This window comes from Taudactylus pleione, unplaced genomic scaffold (genome assembly GCF_031769625.1).
Source record: "Taudactylus pleione unplaced genomic scaffold, aTauple2 ptg000089l, whole genome shotgun sequence".
NCBI lineage: Eukaryota > Metazoa > Chordata > Amphibia > Anura > Myobatrachidae > Taudactylus > Taudactylus pleione.
The window spans coordinates 9428804-9454267 of record NW_028284491.1 but is presented as its reverse complement, the minus strand read 5'-3'; the positions used below and the strand labels follow the sequence as shown (position 1 = coordinate 9454267).

Here is a 25464-nt window from a genome sequence, read left to right as displayed (position 1 = left end):
CCTCCTGGTTTTGGTGGCATCGTGCAGAGAGTCTGCTACTGGATAGAACCCTTAAGGGTTACTTACTACTTACTACCCCATATCAGGAAAACTCAGATATAAACATTAGCTTCTTTCACATTGAGGCTACATGGACTTATTCTCTGGGCAGCTTACATCCTTGGGGTCTCCATGAGGAATTGCAATTTGGGATGTTCTTATGAAAACTGTATATTGAATTCAAATTTAGCGTAATTTTTCTTTAAATAAAATTGTAAAAACAAAAATCTTAGGACTGTGTTTTGTAGGCAGAGTATATGGTGAATAACTATTGTCTCGTTTTTTTTTTCTTATCACTCGTGTTACATTTTTACAGATATAAATAATTTCTTAATGCACCTTGTGTTTATTACCATGTAGTTTGAATAGTTTCATTTTGCAATGACATCAAATTATTTCCTGATTAATATCCCATTTACCCTGCATTCTTTTGGATGGTTTAATAATAATAATTGACCAGTTATTTAGGGGGATAGTCATGAAAGCTTGGAGAGAGCTAAAATTGTGTAGAGATAAAGTACCAACGAATCTGCTCCTAACTGCCATGTCACAGGCTGCATTTGAAAAATGACAGGAGCTGATTGGTTGGTACTTTATCTATCACAATTGTATCTCCAAGCTTTCATAAATACCCCCCTCTGGCACAAAGTGATTAATTAAATCCCTATTTATGTGATAATTAAAGTTTATATATGGGTCATTTTTTTAAGTATGACCAGATGTCATAATGTTTGCTAGTGTGCTAAGTTGACACATCATCATCACCAGTAAGTTTCTTGGAAAAGGTCAGTTTTTTCCTGCCAGCAGCTTTTGCAGGAGAAACTGAAGGAGACATTGTGTCATGTGCCACTTGAGCTGACAACTTGCTTGCAAAGAGCTTTTTGCATCTTTTAAGATCTATGTCAGATGGAATGAAAGACATTACATAGGACTTAAACCTAGGATCAAGCATGGTTGCCAAAATGTACTGATCCAATGTCAAGATGTTACAAACCCTTGGGTCCTGGCAAAGCAAATTTAGAACTTGATCTACAAGCCCTACTTACTTAGCGGAGTCACTTCAATTCATCTCCTCTTTGCATAAAACTAACAGTATTCTCCAGTTTGCTATAGTAAGGTACATGACCCCACCCCCTCCCTTTGTCATGGCTTCATGTGTACACTTGGAGGGCTGAAGCATATCAAAGGTGGCATTCCACTCTTGCTTCAGTTGGTGGCATGCGAAATGATACTGTTCTTGCAGCTGCTGCAATCTTCTACATGCGGTTGCTGAATGCCAAAAATGCCCAGAAATTGTATGGGCCACAGCCAGCATCTCCTGCACAGACCTGTCATTATTAAAGAAATTTTGAACCACCAAGTTATTGCTTGTGCAAAACATGATACCTGTTCAAATTAATGCAGTTGTATTGCTTGTACAAGTGTTATCAGAGATGACAAATCCTGAGGAGAGTCTTACTTGGGTAAGCCATCTTGTTATCACATCTCTGTGTTTTTCAAATAGACTGACACCGGTATGCTTCTTAGTGAAGCTAGTGATACAGAGAGAAGATTAACTGTCAATGACCTGGCCTTGTATGCTAGATACTGCTGTTGAAGAGGATATACCCACCCAGTGGGCTGTCACAGTCATGTAATCTTTAGTTTGACCATACCACTTGACCACATATCTATAGTTAAGTGGATAGTGGTACAATGACATTTTCTAGGCAACAGGTGAAGAAGTGCTGTTCTGGTACAATAGAATTGAGGTGGAATTTTGTAGCGTGGACACAGGACCTCAACTAATCGTCTAAAACCAGATGCATTGATGGCGGATATTGGACGCAGATCAACAGCTAACATAGCCATCATGGCTTCAGTGATTAGCTGTGCAACAGGATGTCGGCTGTCATACTTGGTTCCTCTTGCAAATGATTGTTTCACAGTCAATTGTTGTTTTAAACTATTAGTCTTTTTGGTCCACTTTTTTGATGAAGATTCACCCCCAGCAGCAGCAGCCCTAGTGCACAAGGATTCTTCTTGTGAATCCTGAATGGGGGAAGAGTCAGTTTGCTTTTGAAAATTGGATGCAGGACTAAGGTGTTGGAGGTGGAGATTGCATGTGTCCATATCTATCCATGCTGCTGGGAGCTGATGCTGGACTTCTTGTTATTATTTTATATGATTCTCCAAATTTTGATAAGTTTAAATGAACTCGCTGCAAATAATGTAACAGAGAGAAGGTGCCTAGATGGTTACCATCCCTACCTTTACTTACTTTGGCACTAGAAGTGGCACAGAAGCCTTGGCAAATGTGAGAATTTGGGTAAAAAATATTCCACATGGAAGAACATCACTCCTGAATAGCATAGAGGTCAGCTCGCTCTGTGCATCACTCCCGGATAGCACAGAGATCCGTTCATGCTGCACATCGCGGCTGGTGCTGAGGTCTGTCTGTGCTGCTCCTGCCCCGTCCACTCAGTGTCCTGTCACTGAGCATGGAAGTGGCTCTCTGCAGCCCCTTGCTCACAGCATGTTTTCCCAGCATGATGGTACACAAGCTGTATGCCAGAGTTCCCTCCTAAACCACAGTATGGGCGCAGCCATGTTGGACTCTGTCACCTGACGCTCTTCCTCCACTCAGAGTGCTGCTCCCAGACCAGTTGATCGCAGCATCCAATCCCTGGGGATCCTCCCCTGTAATCCATTTCCAGACTGGCCTCTGTTGCCAATACAATGTCACTTCTGCTGAAGTTACAGCTCTGTGCTGAGCTCCCAGGTACTTTGTATCTGAACAGTACCAGTCCGTGTGATTGCAGTTCTAAGTCTGGTTACAAGTCACCAGTAAATCTAACACTGCAGTCTACTAACATTGGTCCCAGCCAATACCTTCAACCATACTCCAATCATCGGTTCCATCCAATATATTCAACATCGGTCCCAAACCAATCCAGTATTTCTGTTCATCATCATCAGTTTCAAACCAATGCAGTACTCAATATATCATCATCGGTCTCAACTGCAATTCATCATCATTGTCTCAGACAAATCAAGTTCTTCAAGTCATCAACTTCGGACTCAAACTAATCAAGTTGTTCTATTCATCAACATAGGTCTCAAACCACTCAAGTTCTTCAAATCAACATCAGTCTCAAACCAATCAAGTTCTTCAAATCATCAATATTGGTCTCAACCAATCCAGCTCTCAAACCAGCATCATCGGTTCCAATCCAATCCGGTCCATTTCTTCAGTATCATATTTCCAGTTCCCATTCCAACCTGTTGTGCAATAAAGACATTTACTTTACTGTACACATCTTCAGCCCCATCATCCTCTACAGTTCATATAACTCCTCACATCATACATGAGGAAGTCTTGGCTCAAGCCGCCCAGTTTTATCCATGTCTCCCAAGTCTCATCTTCAGCCTCCCACACCTGTTCCAACCAAATCCTAACCTCAGGAATGACAAACTGCTGCCACTGGTAACTGACTTACTGTGACAAAAACAACATAATCCTCCTGAATGCTATCAAACTTGTTCTTGTCCAACACATTCATCATCAACATCCTCATTATCCCCCTGATCCTGATGCACTTCCAAAGTAGCATCCTCAATTTCTATGTCTAAGCCATCATCATTATCATTACTTTTACTACTATTTATCCTATTTGCAGAAGGTTCAGAAATGGTGAAAGAAGGCTTCTTTATGATTACAGTGTCAGAAATGTCAGGCCTACACAGCACTCGTGGACACCCTTAGACTCTCCTCAGGTATCTGTGAAGTTTGTAAACACACACTTTGTTCTTCAGCCTTTGTTCTTTTTGTGCACTGACTTGCCTGTGAGAAAGCGGTGCATGCAAGGTTACAGACGATATCTTACTGTGTTTGGCCCTGGCTTTCACCATATACATTCAAGTGCATGAAAAAACAGAAGCAGGACTCACAAAGAATGGCCATAGTCTGAGCCTGTCCTTGCCACTGCGTGTGGTGTATGGCATGTTGGCAATTTATGTTTTTCAGCAGTAACTTTTCTTTTCATTGGTAGAGGAGATGTTTTCTTAAAGATTGGCAAACATTGTTTAGATTTGGAGTGCTCTTTCTTACACTTTCTCCTTACCCCTTGAACTTATTTAAAAATAAATGTTGAAGAAGTGCTATGACTGCCAGCGCTAGTACTAGGTTGCTCCTGTTCTTCTATCGACTGATCTATGATTGATTTTTATACCAGGACAGGAGTAAAGATACTGTAGTTGAACTTAACTACCATCACACCAAGTGAACGTACAATGAGATAGGGAAATGAGTGACTGTTACCTTTGCCATGCAGTTATTTCTTTAAGAATTTAGATTTATTTTTTTTTACATCAGAAAAAAAGTTATCATTTTTGAGGTGCAGCTGATAGGGACACCACACCCAGTAAGTACATTCACAATAATAATTTCTTATATATTATCAATTTACTGTCTGTAAATAGCTAAAACATTTAACATATGCTTTAGTATTACTTTTGTTTTGAACTTTCAATGCCACTTAGAAATGTATAAATAATAAATGTTATTTGAACCTAAAAGGACATCCTCCATTATTGAATTAAATCCTTTATTAATGGTTCTAAGATTTTAACCAGTTGTACAATGGTTATGAAATTTTCTTTTTACCTCTCCCAATCTACATATTATCCTTCCCTATATGGGTGAGTAAGGATACGTCTAATCACAGTAAAGTGTCATATACATGATTAATTTAACATAGAATAGTTGTATCTTACCCTCTTCCAGCCATGGAGACATTTTATTTTTATATATAACTACCTAGTAAGTACAGTAAAATATGCTGCCTCACAAAAACACACAATATTCTCTTGAAATATGATTTCAATCGAATAATAAAAGACTTGAGATTTTTTTCAAACACCAGAAGAATATGTATTTTTTGCACTTTTATTAATTTGTGGTGCAGCTGACGGAGACATGACCACACTAAGTAAATATATAGTAATATATGCTGTACCTCAAAACACACAATATTCTCTTTAAATACAGTATGTTTTAAGTTGAATTATAAAAGACGAGATTTTATTTAAACAGGAAAATATATCTTATTTGGAGTGTGGCTCACTCAAGCACAGAACAGTATTGTTTTCTTTGGACAGCTAAGATTCAAATAACACTGTCTACCTTTACACACAAGTGACCATATATATTGCAGTATTGATAGATATTCTTGTGAAAAACAATTGTAAGTAAGTGCAGCTCACTTCAGGATCACTTCTAGCAAAAATACACAAGCACTTGCTTGCACTGGTTGCAGGTGCTACTACTGTGTGACAAACAAACACACAGTGACTGTGACAGTAGTCTGTTTGCATGCATGTTGCAGTTGCTGATAGCTCATGTCTGACAAACATACACAGTGACAAAGATGCCTGCAGTCTGTTACACCCACTCCATCTACTACACCTCCTCCATAAAACTCCTGTGTGAAGTGGCACCTGATCACGAGGGCAGGACTCTTATATGTAATCCAAAACATGCGAGGTCCAGGATTTCTGGGAAAATTGAGTTTTGCCTGATTGAGAGAATCAAACTTGGTGGGAATACCAGAGCAGGGATTCGGTCTTCCTTGGTAACTCCAAGTTTCTGTAAAACCGAGCTGCTGATCTCTAATTATGACTGGTCCAGGTCCACTATGCAAGCTGATTAGGGCCCCTTAGGGAGAATTATTGTCCCCGGGACTACAGAAGGTCTCTCAGTAATACAGCATGTGCCTCCTGCCCCTAGAGCCACAGTCACCACAATTGCACATTTCAAAATACATAGCAACCGTGAAACGATTTTAGAGGGGACAGTATGAAGGGTTGTGAATAGGTGGCATGGGCAGTAGATTTCTTACAGCCTCTGGCACACTCCCACTTTTAAGTCTGTCCCTTAGTTATTTTCATTGTTCACTGTTTAACCTATAATATTTCTTAGAGCCTCATTTATGTTCTTTTCAGAGCATTGTGGTCTGTTGCAAGTGCATAAGTGCAGTGAGCAGCACTAGATTGGGAGATTGCCCTAATTACTTTCCCCCTTGGATCTGCGCTACTACCAGATGAACCATCTCATGCTGCCCTATGCCTGTCTGTGCATTAAAGCAATATTTTATTAATGGTAAAATATATGTAACCAAAGCCGGATCAAGGGGGAGAGCATGGGGGGCAAGGTACCCACATCTAGAGCACAGTGCTGCACTGTGGGCCTGATGAAGAATGGGTGTGGGCCAGATGACTAGTCTGGGAGAGTCGAATGATGAGTGGGGGTGGGCTGGATGATGAGTGGTAGTGGTGCTGACAATAGGGGTAGGGTCCGAGGAGTGTCTTAAGTGTATCACACTACAATCAAATGCGGATTGTAGTGTTATAATTTCACCTAAATTTGCATTAGGAATTTAGGAATTGTCATGAGAATGTATCAACAGTCTCAAGCAGGGACAGAGCTTGCAAGAAGGCTCTGTCCCTGCTAATCCACACCGTACAATTCTCACTGTATTTTTCACCAAAAAATTACAGTGAGAGTGCCTTCGCACATGCACCGACGCCGACTAGCACTACCCTCTGCGCGGCCTCCACTCCTGCGATTGCCTCCCCCAGCGACCTCCCTCAACTGACACTTACCTCGGTAATCAGTGAGCTCTCTCCTCCGGTCAGCTGGTCGCTGGAGCTCCTGGTCTGTGACCCTGGTCAGCTGTGCTGTAAACTGAGATGACAGTTTTAAAGCACAGCTGACCAGGGTCACAGTGTAAGAGCCCCGGCGACCAGCTGACCGGAGGAGAGAGCTCACCAATCTCTGATCAGCAGATCCCCGGCTGCAGATAAGTGTTTGCTTTGTTTTATTTATTTATTTATTTTATACAGTAATTAGCTTGTGATCTATTTAGACCACAAAGCTGATCAAAGAGGGCCGGCACTGCTCTGCCTGTGAGAGCGGAGCAGGATTCGGGGAACCACGGGAGTAGTGAAACTAAAATAATGTGAAAATGGTGTGAAAACACCCTTTTTCACATTATTGAAAAATAGAGCCCTTACACCTTTACTGAAATTAAAAAAATAACACCCATGCGTCCCTGTAGGACTGTTATAATGTTATTAGTGGTTTTTGTTTTCAAAATATCACATAAACCTTTAAGCTGTTATAACATCCCCCTCTCACCTTCTCACACTACCAACAGCATCAATACAGATCAACCACCGCAGCTTTCCCACAGTTTGTTTTCTGCAGAACTAGTACTGAATCGCATCAGAATGAGCAGATGTTGCTATTGATCTAAACAGAGAGAAATTCAGCTAATAGCCACAGTTAAAGAGACAACAAGGCTTTTCAATTTGATATATTTTACTTAGTTTTATACCATTGTTTGTCCTCTCTATAAATATAATAAAAGCACATAAGCAATGAATTGTAAATTCATGACAAAATGTTATGACCTATAAGCCTCAGCCCCAATTGTATACCATTTATTTAGTTCTTTGCAGGGGTCCACCTTCTCGATGAACAGGTTAATGGCTGAATTTCAGACTCTTTCACCTTCAGCACAGTTGGACGCACTTTTCCTCTATTTTCATTTTATATGGTCAGCGGCGGATTGGGAACTTACAATGGCCTAATGTAGGCGGGACCAAATCATCTGTAGCTGCGGCCAACATAAAAGTAGGTGGGGTAAGAACACAGTTAGCCCTACCCACCACGGTGGTAGGTGAAGCTGAAATGACAAACAATAATACCACGGTGGTAGGTGAAGCTGAAATGACAAACAATAATACCACGGTGGTAGGTGAAGCTGAAATGACAAACAATAATACCACGGTGGTAGGTGAAGCTGAAATGACAAACAATAATACCACGGTGGTAGGTGAAGCTGAAATGACAAACAATAATAGTTGAAGCAAATGGAAGTGGGCAGCATTCCAGTGGGTGAAGTAAAGATATTGGTTACGTAAGTGGGACAGCTTAATTCAGCACCAGGGGGCTCCCAAGATTAACATTAATGTGACAGTAGGTGGGTCATGGAAGTCCTTGCTATTGCATGAACTTCTCGATTACTATATAATATAAAATATATATAATAATGTCCTGTGACTGATACCTGCACTTTCGGAGCTGGCCGTAATGAGGGGTTGGCCAGGATGGCACCCACCATGGGTACTAGTCATTCTTTGCTGCACAAATTGAATCACAAGATTTTTATCCCTGATGGCCTATTCTTTCTTATCAAATCACAATATGATTTTTTGTCTAGTTTTCTTCTGAGCTTTTCAGCCATGCATTTACTGTATATCATTGAGATCATTACTTTCATTTTTTGTCCTGTGATATTTTAAAATAAAAACAAGAAATGTGAAAAATTAACTAAAAATAAATAATCATTGCTACAAGCTAAATGTTTAACTCTCCCTGGGTGTCAGGGGTCAGTGGTCCAGGACCAAATTAAATTTTTTTATGGTCAATGTGATAGGTTAAAACCAGTGCTGGTGATTGCCAGTCTTAAAATACAGTATGTGGATAAACAGAAGCTCAATCTTGACTACCACCACATAACTTGACATAAGGGTGACATATACGTACAATTTACTTACTTTAATTATTTTTGCTGAATTTCTCAATAAGAAACTTTTGGCCTAAGGGTGCCGTGATATAAATTCTGATACTCTCGGGCACCATGATTCAACAAAGTTTGGGAACCACTGGGTTAACTCAAAAGTCTTACTCCATGTTAAGAAAAAGTATCTTAGCAGCAGTGTACTAGCGTAAAATACTACCAAAAGTAAGTGAAAAATACCTACAGCATGACATTTTGGGCTTTTGCACATTATCATCAGTGATTTTATGCTGACTGGACAAACCATTTGCTAAATGATGACCTTTAGTAATTTGCTGATAAATTTTCAGGATTCTATTTCTGCATTTGAACTATGAACTGTAAGCTATTTTATTAAATATGGGATATCAATGCAATTATTATAAAGCAATAGTGATTCAATAGTGAGTGTACTTTGTGGCTATGTCTTCTCTTACAGGAGCTTATTCATCAAATGATAAATGGCCCATTAACCAACGCTAGTTTCCGCATATTTATGTTACCGGACCATTCATCATCAGTGATCCGAATAGGACCACCTGATATTCAGCAAACGCTGAAAACTGAAAAAGTGAACAGAAACAAGGGCTAACATTGGTCTAACACATCAAGGGGTATATTTATCAAAGTTAATTTTTACTTTCGATTTGATGTTCAATTTAGCTCACCTCAAACCGAATCAAATCAAAAGTACAAATCCCTCATTTACTAAAATTCAATTTTAGAAGCATTTTCTAAATCAAATTCGATTTGGTTCAGTTTTGAACAGTGATTTGCTGTTCAATTTAGCATGCTCATGTACAAATCCCACTTCAAAACGAACTGCAAATCCCTAACTGAATAGAACTGCTTCATGCTTTCACTTTCAGCATGAGCAATTAGTTTTCACACATATACAAGCATTTATCTTACTGTAATAAGCTTAGAAACAGTTAATTTTTTTTGAAAAAATGATGGGGGAGTCCCCCCCTAAAACAGAACCAGCCCCGGACTTTTCATAGCCAAGGTTGTCTAAGTTCAGGGCAAAAATTGCATAGGGTTCCCCCTGTACTTAGCACAACCAGCACTGGGCTCTGATCCTGTCCTGGTTCTGGAGTTACAGGGGAAAAAATGCATAGGGTTCCACTGTAATCTCCACAACCAGCACCGGACCCTTTCTAGTGGGGGGCTGATGCCACAGCCAGGGGAGCCCTTTCACCGGGCCCCCCAGCCACAGCATCAGCCCAGGGATTTGTGTGTTGGTCTGTGTAAAAATACTGATATTTTTCCGATGTTCCATTTTGAGTGGGATTTGAGAAAAATTCAGTTTTATGTTCGATTTTACATTCGATTTTAGCCTTTAGTAAATACCCAAATGTAAAATCAAATGTAAATCGAATACTAATCAAATGTCAAATCACTCAAAAATCAAAATCGACCTTTAGTAAATTTACCACCAAAAGTCAGATTGAGGGGAACAGAGAACAGTAAGATCCACAGGAGTGCTATATATAATAGAGTATCTCTGTTCTTCTCTATATTCTCCCTATCTGAACCATTTCATATGAATGGAAGAAGCAGAGGATGAATATTTACAATCTATTGTTTCAAAGAGAGAATGTTTTTGGACTTTATTTTCAATTACTGCAATACGGGGTACAGAGGAGGTCTTCCACAACTAGGCAATAGAGGCTTTGGTGGCTACTAAAATGTGACCCATAAGATATCTATCTCCACGGGACAACTTTCCAGAATACAAATAAAATAAAGCAGTTAAAGGCTTTACAGCAATACACACCCCTACCACTTTGCTAATCATGAGATATACTGCTGTCCAAAGTGGCTGAAGCAGAGGGTACAACCAGAAAATTTGATAAACATCTCCCACACATCCATAATTCCTCCACCAATAGTGAGAGATGGAGGGCCAGATTTTGGCGCTGCTGTGCCAGATTTTGTGCTGCCGCCCTTGGGTAAAGTATGTTCTCTGAAGCAGTTTAGAAAACATTTCTGAATGATTCATGCATTTAGAAATTGTAAAACAAGAGCAAAATATAATATCCCACTCCTCCTCAGAAAGGACCCTAGAGAACACCAGCCACATTCTTAAGTTATGTGGTTTGTGTTTTAGACATTGTTTATCTATCAATTTAGAGTTTCTAAGCTGTTTACAGTCATTTAAATTATTGCTGGTCTGTAATCAGCTTCATTGCCCATGATTTTATTTTTACTTCATAAGAACTTTCCTTTAAAAATGAAACAGGCAACTAGATGTATTTTCTGTTATACAGTTATGCAAAATAAACTGGAGATATATATTAAGAAAATAATAATTTCTTGTCCCATACCAGAGATACCAACATTCTGGCTGCCCCTTCCGGGAGGCAAAATCGGGAGCATGGACGGCTGTTGTGGGCGGATCAGGAGGCGTGGCAACGCATTTGCGTAAATTTGGCCTCGCCCCCGCTACACAATGCCGATAATCCCGGCATTGTGAAGCAGGGGGCTGGGCCAAAATGACGCGATTCGGAGTGAATCGCGTCACAGGCCCCCCCACTGCCAGGGAATCACATGTAATCGAGGGGGGGGGGGCAGGAGGGGTCGGCAGCTTGCGGGAGGCTGGCCTGCCTTCCTGGGAGGCCGGGAGTGGCACCCGATTTTCGGGAAGCTCCCAACCAAACCGGGAGGGTAGGCAAGTATGCCCCATACAATGATCATTTCTAATAACAAAAATTGCAACTTGTAAGACTCTTTGAGACATTTAGTAATTATCAGGTTTTAGATCTCATAATTATCATCTGCGGCAATAAGAAATGATGTTCTGCCCGGAGGTATTAAGAAACAAATCAAGGGACAGGGGTTTTGCAGGGACCTCATCCCTGCAATGTGTAAAGTAAAGTGATCTGCTGCGGAACCCCCGGCGCACTATTGTGCATGTGCGATCATCAGACTACACATGTGCGAGCAGCCATTACCAGGTCTCCAGGCAAAATGTGTGATGTGTAACCTATAGGTTACAAAGGCTAACAACATCTAAAGATTAAAGGCCTGATTCAGATTTGGGAATAGAGCAAGTAACTGTGTACCTGGACAAACCATGTTGCAGTGCAAAGGGTGAAAATACACACTTTTTTTTTCTAATGTGGAGTAAATACTGACTGCTTTTGCATGTAGCCCACAAATGTTGGACAACTTTATTTTTACACTGCAATTTAGATTTCAGTTCGGACATACAGTATCTAAATCTAAATCTCTCTGCACATTTTACATCTGCTCCACCTGCACAGTTACTTGTTCTTTCTAATGGTACATACACACGGTCAGATTTGTCAGATCTGTCCGATGAACGATTGAACGATTTGAACGATTTTACCAAAGATTTGAACGATTGAACGATTTTTGACTGCATTAAAATGAATGGAATCGTCCAAGACTGACTGCAAACACATCAGATGTCAGATATCATTATCTGACCATCGGGAACGTGCATCGTTCATCATCCATCGTTCAGGCATGTCAGATATGTCAGATTTTCCTTCAGATATGAACGATTGAACGATTTTTTAAATCGTTATCGTTCAGATCTGAAGAAAAATCTGACTGTGTATATGCACCATTAGTCTGTTCCCAAATCTGAATTCTTTAACAACCAGTGCCAAGTTCTGGAATGCTTTGGATTCTGGAACTTGGTAAATTTCACAATATGGTAACCCCCATAGAAACCTATTGGGGCTGCTCTTGCTATTGGAAATGGGGGAACTACAGATGATATCTCTAATATCTGCTAAACTACTCTACATGGGAATGTATTCTGTAACTAAATTAGTCAGGGCACAACTTAATGAGAGATGAAAACCAGAATATAACTATTATGTTATCTTAGCATCTGATAATCTTACATGAGCTGTTTTGATGTTAACCTTTGTAGCAAACTAAAGTACATATTAAGAGGGAAATTTATCTTGGAGAGAGATAAGGTACCAACCAATCAGCTCCTCACTTTACAGGCTGTGCTAGAAAAATGACAGTTAGAAGCTGATTTGTTGGTACTTTATCTCTCTCCACTTTATCTCTCTCCAAGATTTGAAATATGGCCCCCTTATTCTGTTGCATTCACAACTGGATTAATAGAGTACTACTTAGTATGGTATCTGTAGTTCACATGTCAAATTCTCTCTTCCTTCTAAACTGGAGGCAGCACAGTGGAACAGTGACTGGCATTGCTGCCTCACAGCTCAGGGATCATGGGTTTGATTCCAACTAAGGACCTACAGTATATGTGTGGAGTTTGTATGTCTTCCCCCTGATTGTGTGGGTTTCCTCCAGTTTCCATGTTTTCTGCTCACTCCTCTAAAACAGCTTCATAGGTTAACTGGCTTCTGACAATAAATGAACCATTGTAATTGTAAACTCCACTGGGGCAAGAATTGATGTAAATAACTTACTAAACATTCTCTGTTATTCAGTTATCAGTTAATAATAGTAATAAATAATTGTGTTAGGCAGCGACTAAAATAAATTTAAATTAGGGTATCGGTGGGCTCTTCTATCCCCCTCTTTTCTTCTCTTTTATAAGTACATTTACCACCATCTTGCTCCAGGACAGAATGGGGGTGGAGCGGGGCAGAGCAGGGTACTGTAGTTACAGAGGTGACATGGCACATGCTGGGTCCTTTTGCTAGTGTTGACACAGTTTCTTGCAACAGAATTTAATATGTGCTTTCATTGTAATAATAATATATGAATCTTGTTAGATTGGTAAATAAAAATCTATTCAAATTTTTAGTGTGCAGTGGTAAAGTTATCCACAGTTATCCATATTTTATTTGAATGAATGTTTCATTACCTGTTTACTTTGCCAAATTAAAACGCAAACCATTGTTGCCTTTTTATTCTTAATATATAAGGTTTGTTTTCCAGAATATGGTAATTGTAGCTTTAATTTGGGCTTTTGGATTCCTCCTGATCCCTGGATCATCTGGAAACAAAGAGACAACACATCAGCCAGGTAGTATGGTTGTACTTGATCTAATATTGTATGAAGAACTACTACAAATACTGTTTGCTCTGTGTGTGTGTGTGTGTGTGTGTGTGTGTGTGTGTGTGTGTGTGTGTGTGTCGCACTGCACAGAGCAGGAATGTCCTGGTCCTTTATTAAAGTAATATGTGTGCACAGAGTCGCTGCAGACTGTCACTGGGAGGTTTTTCTGGCGGAGACCCAGAAATGTTGGCACACTACCTTTCTGTGGGGGCGGAGACAACGCTGCATACTATGGGCACATTACTTGGTCTGGCACACAAGTTTATGTAGGTAAATGTATTACACTAAAACATAATTAAGCAAAATAAGAATATAAACCTACAGGAAATTACACATGCAAAAAAAAAATGTACTGCAAATCGAGAAACCACAAACACCTGTGCTCTTTGTGGTGGATTTATCATTTATGACAAGATGATTGTACTTGTGATTTACTGTTGCACGCACAAAACGTTAATCTTCTAACCTTACACCCAAGTCCCGCCACACCTTAAAGCCTGAAAGTTGCGCAAAGAAGTAGCTTATACAACTAGTCTGTCATAAATGGGGGCTCAGTGGAAACACTGCATAATCAGGTAGTGCAGCAAAAGTGTTACACCTGACTGATTTAGTTAGATTTATGGAAATTTATAGCAAGATCTTCTGCATGTGTAGTTTGTGCAGTTTTATTGATAAGAAGGCTGGTTTGTTGTTCTGAGGCTGGCAGGCTTTTCACCGATGGCAGCCATTTTGAATCAGGCTGTGGCTCAGGGGGCCGCAGGACCCATTCTATACATGCGCAGGACATGTGCTGCGCACGCGCAGACACCCACCATCAGATATGAGGCAGTCCACCGGGTTTACGTACATAAATGAATCAGACCTACTGTGGTCAAAGCTACAATTATAAAACACGTGGATTTTCCTTCTGTTCTACCCTACCCAAACTTGTCTCACATGTATTGGCTGTTGCTGTGTTCTAGCCAGGAAATGGAGGAACCCTCTCTCCTTCCTACTTGCAAAACCTTAAAAGCTACATCTAGCAGGTGGTTGCCGTGGAGAAGATAACATTAACTTCTAGGTCAGGTCTGAACCCCATGGTTATTTAGAAAAAGCGAAACCTAACCACATTATCCATAATGCACATCCTCACGTCCTCCCTATGTCTAAAGTTTTTGCCTCTCTCCTTTAAAATGTATGTTATTCCGTCATTATATTACCAGCTGACAACCTGCGGCCCTTCCACACTGACATTTAAAATAAAAATAAAAACATTTATTTGTCAGAAGGTTAAAATTGACATTTGTGATCCTTACCCCTTCCTCCTTTCCTTGTTGCCCACATCTTCCCCCTGTCTTCTCTTGATTGCCTTAGTCATAAAAATTACTTAAAATCAGGACTGTCAGTTTCAAATATACTGTGTTTATTGAACGGCGTCCAAAATGTTCTATTAACAAGTCTTGGCCTGTTTCAGAGATGAACGGAAATCCTGTCGTGGCTGCATCTGTGTATGCAGCTGGACTGCAAAAACATACTAATGCCGCAGCCGCTGGGATGATGAGACGCGCACCGGCTGCGTCTCTAATCTGCCACTTGCATGCAAAGACACAGCATTGGTCGCACCATCGATCTGAGCAACCATATGGTTACTCAGAATGTCCATCGGAACTAAGACACCGGGGCCAATGCAGCTTCGTACACAGACGTATTCGCTGGCTGCAGCACCCCCCACAAAGCCCTTGCAACATGCCAGCATTTGGGTAGCCACCCCAACTCCCCCCCCTTCTCGTTGCATCCAATAAACACACCACAACTGTCAATCGAACAAATTCTTACTGTGATCGCCATCGGAATTCAGTCGCGACTCCCCCAAACATCGGCATTGGGTCCATCTCTGAATCTGGCACTCTATAAATGAATGGCTATCCCAGTGTCTCATTTTCTTACATGGTAACATTTGTTTTATTCACCCGCTAAAATGAAGACTTGACAAAAAAAAAAAAGGTTTTTGTTTTTTGAAACCACACATAAAGATAGAGCGGAGGGAGCCTGTAGATGTACTGCTATCTAGTGACGTGCACATTTGTTAGCCATTAATAATGATTACATTTTCAAGATAAGCTTGCTCTCTGTATGTACAGTATGTAAGGCTTTGGGAAAAAAGTTTTTTCTTAAAACGGTAAAGAATTTGTTGGTTTCTCAACCGTTATGGTTATAAAAATATTTCCACTGTATAAAAGGGGAAGCAGTATATGTTCTTTGTACTTAAACCACAGAAAAGCATCACAGTAATGTGAGAGACAGAGGGGGCCAGGGCACGTTTGTGAGACTGTAGAATGAATATACACTTTGAGAATGTGACACTAAAGCTGGGTACACACTGGCTGATATATATATAGTGAGTGCGTCGACAGGTGTGTACCAGAAATATGTCTGTGAACGACGTCGTTCACAGACATTTCGCGTTGGCTGTGCAGCACAGGCGATGCCCAATATATCTGCAAATATATTGGTGCATCGTGCTGTGTGTGCAGGCGATCTGTCGTCCTAGCATGTACCCAGCTTAAAGGGAAGATGTATCAAACCTTTTAAAGAGATAAAGTGGAGAAGTTGTCCATAGCAACCAACCAGCTTCTAACTGTAATATTTGAAACTGTGCTAGAGAAATGATGCCCCAGAGTCTGGATTCTGCTTGACAAGGGCTACCGAATCAGTGTAACAAGCCAGTTTACATAGGTGCATTCCGCCCACAAATGCCGGGTAAGCTGACCGATCCCGCCCCCTTGTCCCGGCCACACCCCTTGCTATGCCAATCTGGCTTCTTCCTCCCGGAAGGGGCAGCCAGGTTGTTGGCAACCCTGCTGTGAGCCTGTTGTACGCTAATCCTGCCCCGACTGCGACATATATATGCAGATGCTGTGTTAACATATGCAAATGTTGCAGCTGCCAGGAGTCGTATTGAGACGCCCACCTGTGGCTTTGCAAATCCATGCATCTGTGTAAAAAGTCACAGCATCTGCGTAAAATGTTGCAGCATGGGTCGACCGGATATTCGGAAGCCTCCCAGCAATTCCAGGAGGGTAGGCAAGTATGAGTTTGCAACAGGGGTTGAAGTGGGGCGGTATACAGCAGTATGACATACTACCACTTCCCGCAGCAACTTCATTTTTGCTGCAATAGAGAATGTACCAGCGCTGGGAACGAGTATGGGATCCCAGTGCTGGAACAGCAGCGGCTGAGAGGAGATGTGTCCCGCTGGTGACACATCTCGATCGGCAGCAGTGCTAGGATGGAGCCGGGACTCGGAAGCATTGGGCCCGGCTGTACTGCAGTTTAAAGTTAGCACCGGCCGCCAGCCAAGCAAAAGTAGGGGCGGCGTTTTGAATCTGACGTCGGGGACCGCCAGAAAATGAGAAGCTGCCAAGTGGCAGCTTCTCATTGGCTTGTGGCTGGCGCCACACCCTGTAACAATGGTTTTATTATTGAGACAGATGCTGCCGTCTGCATCCCTATCACTGTGTTCACCAGCCTGTCAGGTTATCTTCACTGAATGCCACGGAGCAGTTGCTGCTGCCTGTTGGGAAGTCCGAGGATTGAGAAAGAACTTGGTTGAGCTAAGGACAGCTCATCAGGTGAAGGCGGGCATATGCTGACGCCTTTCCTGTCATAATGATTAAAATAATAAAGTACTCACTGAAAAAAAGAAGAGATAATTACTGCACTAGCTAATATTCTAGATATATAAATCTTGTAATGAACCCCATATATTTCCAATTATTAATATCTTAAAATTATAATATTGTATTGACATTGGGGGTGCAGCCTGATGACAACGATAGGCACATCAAAAATATGTAAGAGGGGAAAGAATGTCTTATTCCAGGCGCACAAAATTCAATCAAAACATAACTGTTAATTCATATACAATAAACATATATTACTCAAAGGTGGTCAGCGAAATATTAAAAAGAAACAGAATGTTTCGGGACTATAAACAAACATATATTGTGTAGAATAGACAACAGGGCCGGATTATAGGCAGGGCGACAGGGGCGGTCGTCCAGGGGCCCCCACACATAGGGGGCCCCCACACCCTGTCCCCTGCCATTACTGCCTTTGCCCTTCCTCTCCTAAGACCGGCGGAGTGCAGCATTTAGCTGTCTCCACTGCGGTCCTCCTCGGCAGTCACCATAGTTTCTATGGTGACTGCAGCCGGGCAGCACTCGCTGAGCACTTTAGCTCAGAGCGCAGCGCTACTCCGGCCAGCAGACAGGCTGCGCGGTGGGGCTGCACGGCAATGCAGGCGTGACGTCAAAAGTCGCGCTGCGCAGCCCCACGCCAGCCCTCAACAGCCGCATGGCCGGCATCTGGAGGAAAAAGAATACAGTAGCTGCAGCTGCTGCCTCGAGTCTGCTGCTGTGTGATGGCCTGGGAGGGTGAGTCAATTAATGTTTTTTTTTTATATGTGTGGTGCTGCTGGTTGTAGGGTTGGGGTGGCTAAATATTAAATGAAATATATATATGTATATATATACATATAATACACACACTGTGTATATGTATACATATATATATATATATATATATATATACATATATATAGAATGTGTATATATATATATATATATATATATATATATATATTTATATCTAAATATATGAACGAAAAGTCCCGGCACACTGTATAGGTTTTGTGTGCTCCGGTGCCTTCCCAATGTAAACATGTATCAAGGCAGGGGCGGGCGGCACTCAACGAGACACCGCAACCACAATAATGCACAGCAATACTTTGCTAGTTGATGCCAACTTGATAAAGGTGGTACAACACTGAAACATTGGCATCAACTAGCAAAGTATTGCTGTGAATTAATGTGGTTGCGGAGTCTCGTTGAGTGCCGCCCGCCCCTGCCTTGATACATGTTTACATTGGGAAGGCACCGGAGCACACAAAACCTATACAGTGTGCCGGGACTTTTTGTTCATATATTTAGATGTATATATATATATATATATATATATAGGGCCCCCCGTCAAGTTTGTTGCCCAGGGGCCCCCACAGACCTTAATCCGGCCCTGATAGACAAAGAAAAGAGTGTTGAATAAAAAACTTGAGTCCCGCTGTGTGGTTAGTATAATAATGATTGAATAGTAGAGGGAGAAGCTACAGTTTAGATTCTACGTATTTAACAACAATTGTAACATTTGTATCTAGTATTGAACTCCCAATGGATATTTATTATTGAATAAATGCCTAGAGGTAAATATCTGTGACAGCTGTAGTCACGATGTATGACAGAGAGTAATGACTCTTCTCAAAGAATCAAATCCACTTAGAGATATATAGTGTGGGTTCTCACAATCTCATATGGTCATCTGCATTTATAGTCTCAACTGGCAGTGATCGTACTTAATTATATATACTTGATTAGTAGAAGGTATCGGGATATTAATTAATATTAGTATGCCGCTGATACTATCTCATTAATCAGCCCTTAGATATACACACTACCACTGCACATGAGTTGAGTGTACAGCTGTAATATATATATATATATATATATATATATATATATATATTATTCGCAGCAGCTTACACAGTACAAAAACAAAAACAGTGTAAACAAAATCAGGAGTGAAAGTGACTTACAATTAGAGATGTGCGGGTTCGGTTTTACTCGGTTCTTTTCACCACATTAGCGCAAGTTCGGATTAGTTCAGATTTATCTTATTGGCTATCCGGCTCATACGTGTTTTGGATAGCCAATAAGATAAATCCGGACTCAAGAGTCTTGAAAAAGTCCCGGCATTCCACGGGATGAAACGCGTTGACCTGATTGATTATCCCCCGGATACTCTATAGCTCCGGATACTGCTCTGACAAGCATTGACCTTATTGGTGAGCAGCCGGGATGTGAAGAAGCAGCAGCCGCACTGATCTGATTACTCAGCAGCCGGAACAAATAGCAGCAGCGTCTGCACATTGCCGCTAACATCTCCCTATATCTAGCCAATGTTTCTATAAGAGCAAAGAGTGCCCGGTCCTTGGAATCCGTGAGCATGGCCACGCGGTGAAATGGACTAACAGTAATTTCATTAATACTATCACATTGGCTGGTTGTAAGTGGGGAAACCTAACAGTATAGCAGAGATTACTTGGGCCATATATTATAATAGTGGAATGCCAGTAGTTACATAAATGGCTTACTGATTAATCAGTGTGTATGCTCACATTCTGTCAGAACTCTGGATTGACACTTTTTTACATGCTTACCTGCTTATAAATAACACAGTAACTTGTTGAGGAACTTTACAATCACTCAAAATAGCAAAAGGGACTCAAGATCTGCAATTTGTTTCTAAACTATATATGTAAAGTTTTTATATGAGAATTTTATATGTGTATTTTTTCGAATATTTAGGGCTCTATTTACTACAATCTGTATTTTGAATGCAGATTGTAGTGTGATATTACCAACCGAATTCGCATTGCGAATTTAGCCAATATCACAGGAATTTACTAAAAATCCCTTGCAGGGACACAGTTTGCAATAAAGCTCTGTCCCTGCGAATCCCCTCCGCACACTTATCACAGTATTTTCAAAAAAGTACAGTGACAAGTGCCCGGGCATGCGCCGACTGGCTGCCGCTAAGCCCCACCCCCACCGCTAAGCACCACCCCTGTGATCGCGACCCCCCGTGACCCCCCCCTCCCTTAACTACTCTTACCTCTGGTGATTGGTGCTCCGGTGATGTCCTCCGTGGCTCCGGTCATCTGACATCACATCCTGCACTATGACCCGGTCAGCTGATGACTGGGTCACAGTGCAGGATGGGAGACCAGCTGACCGGATGGAGGACATCACTGGAGCCCCGATCCCCGGTCCCTGGTAAGTTTTTTTTTTTTACAATTTTGTTTTCTTTTTTTTTACAGTGTATCAGCGTGTGGTCTGTTTAGACCACACAGCTGATCACTGGGGCCGGATCTGGGCTCTGCTCTGCCTTTTAGAGCAGAGCAGGAGTCCATTAACCGGGGAAGACCCTGGATAGCGCTACCTCCAGGTGGCGTTATTATCAAAGGGCTTTTCTCTGTATTTTTTCACAATTTATTTTTAGTAACTTTGGCCAGATCACATTACAATGATGGGAAATGCGATCTGCTTACTAAAAATAAGTGATAATTAGGGCTTGGAGTAGAATTTTACGATTCTATTCCAATTGCCCTTTAGTAACTTCAGGTGATAATAAAGTAATGTGAAAAGGGTATGAAAACACCCTTTTTCACTTTATTTTAGTAAAAATAATGTTAAGAAATAGAGCCCTCAGGGCTCTATTTACTACCGCATTTGTAATGCAGATTGTAGTATGATATTATCGACTGAATTCGCATTGTGAATTCAGGCAATATCACAGGGATTTACTAGAACTCCTTTGCAGGGACAGAGCTTGCAATAAAGCTCTGTTCCTCCGAACTCTAGTCACGATATTTTCACAAAAAAATACAGTGACTAGTGCCCCGCGCATGCGCTGACCGACCATCGCTGCTATCCCCCCCGGCGCTAAGCCCCGCCCCAACACTAAGCCCAGCGGTCCCCCTCCGCGACCCCCCCTCCCTTAATAGCACTTACCTGCAGTCATCGGTGCTCCGGTGATGTCTTCCATGCCTCCGGGCAGCTGATATCCCATACTGCACTGGGACCCGATCACCTGATGACCGGGCCGCAGTGCAGCATGGGAGACCAGCTTGCCGGAGGGTAGTCATCACCGGAGCCCCGACCACTGGTCAGGTAAGTGAATTCTTTTTTTTACTATTTTTTGTTTTGCAGTGTATCAGCTTGCGGTCTGTTTAGACCACACAGCTGATCACTGGTGCCGGCTCCGGGCTCAGCTCTGCCTCTTAGAGCAGAGCAGGTGTCCGGTAACCGTGGGAGACCCTGGCTAACGCCACCTCCAGATGGCGTTATTATCACAGGGCTTTCCCCGGTATTTTTTTACAATTTACTTTTAGTAACTTTGGTCGGATCATATTTCCCATTACAAGTGATACTTAGGGGTTGGAGTAGAATTTTACGAATTCTACTCCAATTGCCCTGTAATAACTATAGGTGATACTAAAATAATGTGAAAAGGGTGTGTTTTCACTTTATTTTAGTAAAAATAATGTTAATAAATAGAGCCTTTAGACACTAGTGGTTTGTATGAGGATAGATTCCAACTGTAAATTATTTTCTGTGGTAGTCATATGTTAAACCTAAATATATGTGCATATGTCCAGACATTAGTGTCATATATGAGGACTGCTGCTATACATGTGCAACTATTTTGCTTTTGACATATGTTTATGTTTTGAATAAAAACGATTATTGGTGTAATTGAACAAGACTCCTGTTCATTAATAGAGAGAAAACTTTGATCTGCCATATGTTAGTATTAATTAAAAAGAAAATTGAATACCAGCGCAGTAATTATTATCTGTTAGATTTTTTTTTCTCTTGGGAATCATATATAGGGTTCTAACTAGACCCTGGTTACTTTCAGCAGGTATCAATTATATGATTTATTAACATTGGATATCAGCGCTAGGAAGGGTAGTGTTTTTCACTACATTGTGTGAGGATATGGACATGGTTTATAAACATTGCTGCATCAGCAGTCATAATGCTCATATAAGCAGCAGGGTGCCATCGTGGCCAATGGGGAGTAGAAGCGAGGAAAGGAAAAGCATATGAGGGAAAAGTGCCCTGTCCATGAGAGCTTACTGTGTAAGGGGGGGGGGGGCAGACATATATACAGGGGTGACACAGAGTGGAGAGACAGTGAGCAAGGAGCATGGGGCAGTGGGTTAGGATGAGAGCTGAAAGGCTTTGATGAAGTAGTGGGTCTTGAGAGCCCATTGACATTTTGTAGAGATATGGAGAGTCTGATAGGGAGGGGGAGAGAGTTCCAGAGGTGGGAAGCAGCAGGGGCAAAATCTTTGAGTTGAGAGTGGGAGGAAGTAATCAACTGGGAGTAGAGGTGGCATTCATGGGTGAAGCAAAGTGGGCGGGCTGGAGTGTGACGGGAAATTAGGTCAGTGATGTAAATAGGAGAGGATTGAGTAAGGGCTTTGCAAGTTAGGGGCTCATTTATCAGCGAGTTTTATCATATGCAATGAGTTTTACCAAATATCAACGCGTTTTAAAACTCGCTGCGTATGAAAAATTGTGCTCAAGCCAAACAGCTCCCAACTGTCATTTTTCAAAGAGATGACAGTTAGGAGCTGATTGGCTGGAGCACCATTATCATACGCAACAAGTTTTTAAAGTCGTTTTGAAGGGGGAAGTGGAGCCAGAAAAGGACTTGTAGGAGATGGGAGGCAGATTAGTGTGTTTGGGGAGGAAGATGAGCAGGGCAGCAGCATTGAGGATAGATTGGGCAGAGACAAGTGGGAGTCAGGGAGGCCAGATAATAGGATGTTGCAGTAGTCCAGGGTGGAGATAATCAGTGAGTGAATGAGGGTCTTATAGGTATACCTCCTTTTCGTTCTTTCCATTCGAGGTTGATGCTATTCGCCTCTTCCAACCTGTTCATCTTCTTGTAGCGGTCATTTATCGTCCCCCTGGCCCTAGCTCTAACTACCTTGATAACTTTGCTTCCTAGCTCCTAATCTTTAAATGGGCTCTCAAAACCCACTATTTCCTCAAAGCTGTCCAGCTCTCATCCTAACCCACTGCTCCATGCTCCTTGCTTTCTGTCTAACTCATCCGTGTCACCCCTGTTTGTCAGCCCCGCCCCTTTAGAATGTAAGCTCTCACAAGCAGGGCCTTCTTTTCTCACATGCTTCTCCTTGCCTCACTTAATACCATTTACTGCTAACTCCAAACAACGGCACCTAACACTTGGTTGCTGATGTCCTGCTGATTATTTAAGTATTATGCAGCAATGTTTATAAACCATGTCCTTGTCCTGTATTGTTTGCTTTGTTTGTACTTTAATGACTGTGTGCTCGTTTGTTTATGTACTTTGTAAGGCAATAATATATATATCACACACACCCATACTTGCCAACTTTACGTTTCTTCTCTGTGGGCTTCTCCCTTACCCGACTGACCACATCAGGGGTGGGGCCTGACGCTTTATATAATTTTACCCCTGCCCCCTCCCTATGAACCCGTGATTCCCGGTATTATCTCCCAATCCTGCCCACTTCACTAGGAAGTGAGTAAGAGGCGGGTGATCTACCTACTCTTCCAGGGGTGCGATGATTACCCCATAAAATAAGAGTATCCTGCACCTTCCAACAGAATAGTTAAGAATGTATATACCCCGCCGTCAAGGGCGTCTTAAGAGAGGAGGGGGCCCGTGTGCACTCCCAGTGCGAGGCCCCCTCCTCTCTTCCCGGTGGCCGGCAGCCAACTGACGCGGCTGGCCAGCCACCGGAGCATTAGTAGACTCCGAGCACTAGAGTGTGCCCAGAGTCTACTGCGCATGCGCAGAACGCTGGGAAAATAGCTGCGGCGGCCATTTTCCCGGTGTTCTGCGCTGCGCTGACACCCACTGTGGGTCCACGGACAGGAAAGTTTAAAATTATATGGGTGCAAGGAGTGCGGTGCCGGGCCCCCCTGGACCTGGGGGCCCGTGTGCCTCGCACACATTGCACCCATTATAGATACACCACTGCCCGCCATTGCAAGGTATTACTTAGTTGTGCCCCAGTAGCTGCAGAAGAGCCATGGTTTGTGAGAGATTATAAGCCGCACAATCCATTGGGGGCAGTGAGAGGCAAAGGTTGCCTTGGTAGCTAAGACGCTGTGATGAAGGCTGAATCTGGCTTGGGAATAGTGTGGGACAGTGTAGAATGTGGAGTCACTTGCCTCAGGTGGGAAAGATGCCCAGCATGAGCCAGCAGATATAAAAATATGAATTGTCCTCACGACCATTGGGTGAATGGTGAGATAACTTTCTGAGGAGAGCAGCTGCACCCTGTGCTGCTTGGGAGCTAATACTGACAGTGTCTGAGGGGCAGAGCCGGATTTAGACCTCATGGGGCCCTAGGCAAGATACCAGTTTTGGGCCCCCCACCCATAGCAAAATATTTTAATTTCTGATTCATGCCTGTGTACAGCACCCTGAAGAAAAGTAACGGAGCTTATCCAGTCAGTGGGACACTGCAAATTCCAGCACCACCGGCCTGGGCAAGCTCCAGTTCCCTTTGGCGCCCCCCATATGTGAAAAAAATAAATAATAATGCAAAAATCAAAGAGGGCGTTCATCACTCTAGGGGGCATGCCTAGCAGAAAGTAGATGCGCTGCTGCAATGTGCTGCTGCTCCATCCTCTTCCGCGGCCACTCCCAGAATGCCATGTGTGACAACATCATGCCCGGCACCACCGGCATTCTGGGAGACTGGGAGGGATTGGGAACAGCAACACAGTTTGTTAATATGGCACCACCAGAGTTTGCATGTTATGCCACACAGTAGTACTTCTTATACACATTATGCCAAACTGTAGTAATGCCCATTACAACACATTATGCCACACAGTAATGCCCCTTACACAGTAGCCACGCGCAGTAATGGACCTTGCACAGTATGACACACGCAGTAATGCCCTTTATAACACATTATGCCACACTGAGTAATGCCCTTTATAACACATTATGCCACACTGAGTAATGCTCTTTATAATACATTATGCCACACTGAGTAATGACCTTTATAATACATTATGCCACACTGAGTAATGCCCTTTATAATACATTATGCCACACTGAGTAATGCCCTTTATAATACATTATGCAGCACACAGCTCATGTAACTTCCATACACCGTGGAACCAGGTAATA

General features: G+C 42.2%; 1 protein-coding gene across 1 annotated transcript in view; it reads left to right on the top strand.

The window, feature by feature from the left end:
- The window catches only part of ITGB7 (integrin subunit beta 7), a 107902-nt gene that overhangs the window by 3089 nt on the left and 79349 nt on the right, over positions 1–25464 (top strand). Inside the window, exon 2 of the mRNA XM_088469154.1 lies at positions 13542–13629. Within this exon, the coding sequence (XP_088325280.1) occupies positions 13545–13629 (85 nt within the window). The 5' untranslated portion in view covers positions 13542–13544. The remainder of the gene's footprint in view (positions 1–13541; positions 13630–25464) is intronic.